The sequence below is a fragment of the Oncorhynchus keta genome, chromosome 30, assembly GCF_023373465.1.
Source record: "Oncorhynchus keta strain PuntledgeMale-10-30-2019 chromosome 30, Oket_V2, whole genome shotgun sequence".
Lineage (NCBI taxonomy): Eukaryota > Metazoa > Chordata > Actinopteri > Salmoniformes > Salmonidae > Oncorhynchus > Oncorhynchus keta.
The window spans coordinates 20,708,315-20,714,858 of NC_068450.1; the positions used below are offsets into that span (position 1 = coordinate 20,708,315).

General features: G+C 44.4%; 1 protein-coding gene across 1 annotated transcript; it reads left to right on the forward strand.

Annotated features, from left to right (window-relative positions):
- Positions 1 to 3,210: 3,210 nt before the first annotated feature.
- LOC118372927 (DNA damage-inducible transcript 4-like protein) lies at positions 3,211 to 5,327 on the forward strand. Its single transcript, XM_035758962.2, has 2 exons — positions 3,211 to 3,499; positions 4,101 to 5,327. The coding sequence occupies exons 1-2, from the start codon at positions 3,331 to 3,333 to the stop codon at positions 4,547 to 4,549; spliced, it is 618 nt and encodes a 205-aa protein (XP_035614855.1). The 5' UTR covers positions 3,211 to 3,330; the 3' UTR covers positions 4,550 to 5,327.
- The last annotated feature ends 1,217 nt before the right edge of the window (positions 5,328 to 6,544 follow it).

The window sequence follows — 6,544 nt, forward strand, 5'->3', positions numbered from 1 at the left end:
GCGACCCCCCGTGAGTTCACCGTGGGAGAGAAAGTGATGGTGCTTGTGCCCACGGCCGAACATCGCTTGCTGGCGCAGTGGAGGGCCCTACGAGGTAATGAAAAGGGTCTCACCGGTCAATTACCTCATCAAGCAACCTGACAGGAGGAAGAAGGTCCAACTCTATCACATAAACCTGCTGAAGACGTACCATGGACGAGAGGAGGAGGTGGCTTTGATGGCCCTGGAGGGCAAAGAAAAAAAAGAGGCTCTGCAAACTCTCCTACCGGAGCAGTCAAGACAGCTAGACAAGCTGATTATGAACTTTGGTCGAATATTCTCTCCATTCCCAGGACAAACAGATGTCCTGTTCCACCATATCCACACTGAACCCGGCAAGAAAGTGCATATCCGCCCTTACAGGATTCCTGAGGCTCGCCGAGTCATCGCTAAGAAAGAGGTGAGGGAGATGTTGAGGATGGGCGTGATCGAGCCCTCGACGAGCGAGTGGTCCAGTCCCATAGTCCTGGTCCCCAAAGCCGATGGTAGTATGAGACTCTGCAACGACTTTAGGGGCGTGAATGCCATCTCTACATTCGATGCGTACCCCATGCCCCGTGTGGATGAACTCTTGGAGCGCTTAGGAAAGGCCAAGTTCATCACTACCCTGGATTTGACGAAGGGATATTGGCAAGTGCCGGTGGCTCCGGAGGATCGCCCAAAGACGGCCTTCGCCACCCCAGAGGGGCTTTTCCAGTATGTGAGGATGCCCTTCGGACTGCACGGAGCTGCTGCAACCTTCCAACGCCTCATGGATGCCATTCTACGGCCCCATCAAGAGTATGCAGCGGCGTACATAGACGATGTGGTCATCCACAGCGAGGACTGGGATAGTCACCTCCTGCGATTACGTGCGGTGCTCGTGAGTTTGGAAGCCACAGGGTTGACAGCCAATCCAAATAAATGCTGCCTGGGCCTGTCCGAAGCGGAATACCTGGGGTATACCGTGGGGAATGGGAAAATACGCCCGCAGGCAGAGAAGACCAGGGCAATTCGTGACTGGCCTCGACCCCGGACCAAGCGAGACGTTCGGGCCTTCTTAGGGATAACAGGATATTATCGCCGTTTTATCCCGGGATATGCAACCATTGCCAACCCCTCACAAACCTCATCAGGAAAAACCTGCCAAACCAGGTAGAGTGGAAAGACGAGACGGAAGAGGCCTTTCAATTGTTAAAAGATGGCCTGTGTTCCGATCCCGTTCTACAGGCTCCGGACTTCTCACAAGAGTTCATTGTGCAGGTCGACGCCTCGGATACAGGGCTCGGGGCCGTACTAGCTCAGGGTGAAGGTGAAGCAGAGAAGCCGATTCTCTTCATTAGTAGGAAACTCAGCGATCGGGAACAGAGGTATGCGACCGTAGAGAAAGAGGCCTTAGCCATCAAGTGGGCCCTCGATTATCTCCGGTACTACCTACTGGGTCGGAGGTTTGCATTAGTTACTGACCATGCGCCCCTCACGTGGATGGCTGGTAAGAGAAACAATAACAACAGAATAATATAATAATAATATAATAATAATATATGCCATTTAGCTGACGCTTTTATCCAAAGCGACTTACAGTCATGTGTGCATACATTCTACGTATGGGTGGTCCCGGAATCGAACCCACTACCCTGGCGTTACAAGCGCCATGCTCTACCAACTGAGCCACAGAAGGACCATATAGCCAGATGGTTTTTGTCTTTACAACCGTTCTCTTTCCATGTCATCCACAGGGCCGGATCGAGGAACGGGAATGCAGACGCGCTGTCCCGACGCGACCAAGACGGTGCGTCTGGCGCCCGACCCTCCGGTTCGGTCCTGGGGGAAGGTATGTGGAAGGACCACTAGAGGGCAGGCTGGGCTCATGGATAGTAGCCCAACAAAGCATGGGAGACAAGGTAACCAGAGTCAATTAAGCACAGCTGACGGTACTAATGAGATACTCTCCTTCCCCTATAAAAGAGAGAATGGAACCAGCAGAGAGGAAAAAAACTATCTCTGGAAGATGGCCACCGAGAGAGAGAAGCTGTGCTGAATGAACCACGAAGATGGTGACAAACCCGTGATTTATGTTTGTTGTAGTTTAAAGATTATCCTATTGTGTTCTTGTTTCATCTGGAGAAGAAGATGTGTGTTTTTCCTTGAAGGATTTTTCATTGATTATGTTAGAATGTTTTTGTTGACAAAATACCCTCAATAGAGAACCGTGTTCAATCAGAAAAACCTACTCCTGACTCGTTTATTCCACCTTCCCGCTTTAGAGTGACGCCTAATTACTTGGTACGCTCACACAAAACATACCATCAATAACACAATATGGAAAAAATAATAATAACAAAAAATATATATGTATATATATATTTATGGCAACAGTTTGGGAAAGGCCCTTTCCTGTTTCAGCATGACAATGCCCCTGTGCACAAAACAAGGTCCATACAGAAATTATTTGTCGAGATTGATGTGGAAGAACTTGACTGGCCTGGAAAGAGCCCTGACCTCAACCCCATCGAACACCTTTGGGATGGATTGGAACGCCAACTGCGGGCCTAGTTGCCCAACATCAGTGCCTGACCTCGCTAATGCTCTTGTGGCTAAATGGAAGCAAGTCCCAGCAGCAATGTTCCAACATCTAGTGGACTGCCTTCCTAGAAGAGTGGAGGTTATTATAGCAGCAAAGGGGGGACCAATTCCATATTAATGGCAATGATTTTAGAATCATTACCATTTAAGGGTGGCAGGGTAGCCTAGTGGTTAGAGTGTTGGACTAGCAAGTTCGAATCCCTGAGCTGACAAGGTACAAATCTGTCGTTCTGCCCCTGAACAGGCAGTTAACCCACTCTTCCTAGGCCAACATTGAAAATAAGAATTTGTTCTTAACTGACTTGCCTAGTAAAATAAAAAATGAGATGTTCGATGACCAGGTGTCCACATACTTTTGGTGATGTAGTGTATGAGCATTGGATACTTTTATTTTCTTGATAACCTAACAATACATCTTTCTAATAACATAAATGGCACAGAATACGGGATAAAACGGGTGATGTTGTCAGTACTGAGAGGCCAGTCAGTGCAATGTCTAGGCATGTGGCGTGAGGCTGATTCAACCCCTTTCAGCAGTTGCTCACCGTCGCGCTGCTATGGTAACCAAGGAGGCAGTCCCACAAGAGAGCAGCTGAAGCAACTAAGGATTACTATTTAAACACCGTGAGCGCTTCAGCGACTTCAATCAACTGACTTTTACATGGAGGGAATAGACCGACAACCTGTATCACTAAGTGGAGTAGTGGAGATAGAGGAAAAATCACAATGGTCTATACCCCGGCTTTGGTCCTCGGACACGGAATGCTCATTATGTCTGAAGAGGGTAGCGTAGTCGAGCGAAAGTTTCTCTATCAAATCACATCGAGCGACAAAAAAGATACGCGTCGGGGCAGCCTTGAAAGTTGCGAATTCATCAAGGAAAGGAACTTCTCAAGTAAGTAAGGCTCTGTTCTGAAATCTAAGTTTGTATTTAATCGGATATGTACTGTTCTAAATAATGGCTTATTTTAACTGTCAGTTAATTCTGTTGACTTTATAGGCCTTTTGTCAACTTTAGCCTAGGACTCATAGGTTTTGACCATTCCAAGCGCAGCCAGATAGTCAACTGCGTAGCCGACTGCTCATGACTGTCAGCTGATGGTCTGTTCTTGTTACAATGCTACATTTTAGCCATTTTGCAGACGCTCCAATCCTGAACGATTTACAGTAGCCTAATGAGTGCATACATTTTCCGTACTGGTCCCCTGTTGAAATCTGAACACTCTGGCGTTGCAAGCGCTATGCTCAAACCAACTGGGCCACACGGGACATGTTATTCAATGTGGTATTATAAGACTACTTATCAAAATAAGGCAATTTAAGATGGTTTGAAATGTATTATTGCAACGCTATTGAATAGTAGGCTGAATAACTTAAATGGGCCTATAAGTGGAATAGTATAGGCCTTATCAAATGTAATACAAAAGTATAGGTTGTACAACTTCAACTCATGGTTCATTAGCAATATATTGATATTAACGCATTCTCTTTTTCAGGTCTGGACTCTGAAATGACTCTTGACTGTGAGGAGAGAATACTCCAGCAGGACATGATCAGGCAGATCGAGAGTTGTCTCTCTGACGCTAAGGAATCGAATCTGCGCTGCAGGGTGCTGCTGCTTCCCCGCCCGCTGACCGCCAAGGTTGCCCGGGACGTGGTGCGTTCCTCAGTTGGAGAACCGTGTGGGCTCCGCGGGGCCTTCATACAGGTCTATTTGGAGACAAAACAGGGCCTTCAGCTGCAGACGCTGGGCATTATATCACCCGACCCGACCGTCACTCCTACCTTCGAGCTGTCCATTGTGTTCAAGCTGGACAAAGACTGTTGGCCTCCTCTCAAGCACATATTCGTTACCGACAAGTTGTTGAAACTACGACCCCAGTACCGGCTGGTCAAGAAGAAATTGTATTCCTCCGCGAGCCCTGTCATACACGAGTTTTGCTGAGAGATCATTTCTGATCGTCAACATGTCATGTTTCTACATTCATTTTAGGAAAAAAAGCGCTGCATCACTTTGTTTGTGTATTAAATGTATATCAATGTACATCTGTATTGGAGTTTTAAAATTCGAATGAAAGTGTTACACTGTATATGCACTGGAAAATGACTGGAACAATCAGCTCAATTGTGAAACGAAATATATTATGTGTAGGTAAAAATTAGGGAATGGTTACCCTAAAAGTTTTGTATGGCTGAAATGTGAGTTGACCTAGTTAGAAAAAAAGCACAGAATGCATGTTACCTTGCTGGTTCTAGCAGAGGGTGAAATGTGTTAAAGGTCTGCACAAATGTAGGATCTTCATTTGAGCCAGTTTGCTGTAGCAGGGAAATAATCCTGCAGCAACAGGAAATGTGAATTATATCAATTCTAATTAATGGACAGTTTTGTAAGGGTTGATATGATTTTCTCTTGTGAAAAATATCTAAAATGTCAGTGGGAATTAAACTTCAGAAGTCATTTTGAACCGCAAATACAATACAAGTAGGACATTTTCTGCATTGCATGGTTCTCAAATGAAGATCCTACATCTGTACAATAACAGCCAGTTTTTGTTTATGCACATTTTGTTGTGCAACAATTTTAGGATTATTTAGTAAAACCATGGAAACCTCACGTTGGATGTGAAAGCAGAAGGAAGGCAAGCTGGTATTGCCCCTAACCCTGTGTGCAAATGTTTGTCTTGCAGTATTGTTAAAGTGAAATAAAATGTTTTGGCACAGTATCCTTTTCAGTGCTGCCATACTCTTTTAATCATTAGAGAAGTCAAACTTCAATGTCTACACGTTATACCCAAGACCTGAAGGTCTCAACTTGGGTCTGTCAAAATTTAGACTGACATTCCCATTGTTTTCAATTCTCCAAATCTCTAAACAGTTGAGCAAAACAAACTGAAATGTGAAAGTAAACTGTACATAAAGTTCAACACATGTTTTATATTATGAAGACCTCTACAGACCTGCGACCTTCGCATGCCATCTGGAACATTAAGGCTCTCTGAATATGTAAGACGTTGCTAGTTATAGTAATCTCAGAATGTGGCCATGGATGAGATTACTCATTTTAAGGTTGAATAAAAAATATTACATTAGTTTGTAAGAGCCTTAGCTTTAGGCTATTTACAAAAGTCATATCGCATTGTGACTCAACCAAATATCAACATTTATAAGATGGATTTACTGCTTGGATAGTTTAATCTGTCACTAGTTTAACTTGCTTTTTTTGGTTAATTTGGAGAATCCAGCATGATTTGTTAAGTTAATACCTGTTAGTCCTATAGGGGCAGTATTTCATTTTTGGATAAAAAGACGTGCCCGTTTTAAGCGCAATATTTTGTCACGAAAAGATGCTCGACTATGCTTGGAATTGATAGTTTTGGAAAGAAGACACTGACGTTTCCAGAACTGCAAAGATTTTCACTTTGAGTGCCATAGAACAAAATCTACAGGCAAAACCAAGATGTTTGAGTGACCAGGAAATCAACAGGATTTCTGAAGGCACGTTTTCCATGATCTCCTTATATGGCTGTGAATGCGACAGGAATGAACGGACACTTCCTATCGTTTCCCCCAGGTGTCTGCAGCATTGTGACGTATTTGTAGGCATATCATTGGAAGATTGACCATAAGAGCCTACAATTACCAAGTGTCCCGCACGGTGTCTGCGTGGAAATTGGTGCGCAAAAGTCAGGTACCAGTATTTTTCCATCCGAATCAGAGAAGAATGCACGCTTCCAGGAAGGCATTTCAATGAAGAGATATATGACAAAACACCTTGAGGATTGATTCAAACAACGTTTTCCATGTTTCAGTCGATATTATGGAGTTAATTCGGAAAAAAGTTTGACGTTTAGGTGACTGAATTTTCGGTTAGTTTCGGTAGCCAAATGCATAGTAACAAACGGAACGTTGTGTCCTACACAAGAATCTTTCAGGAAAAACT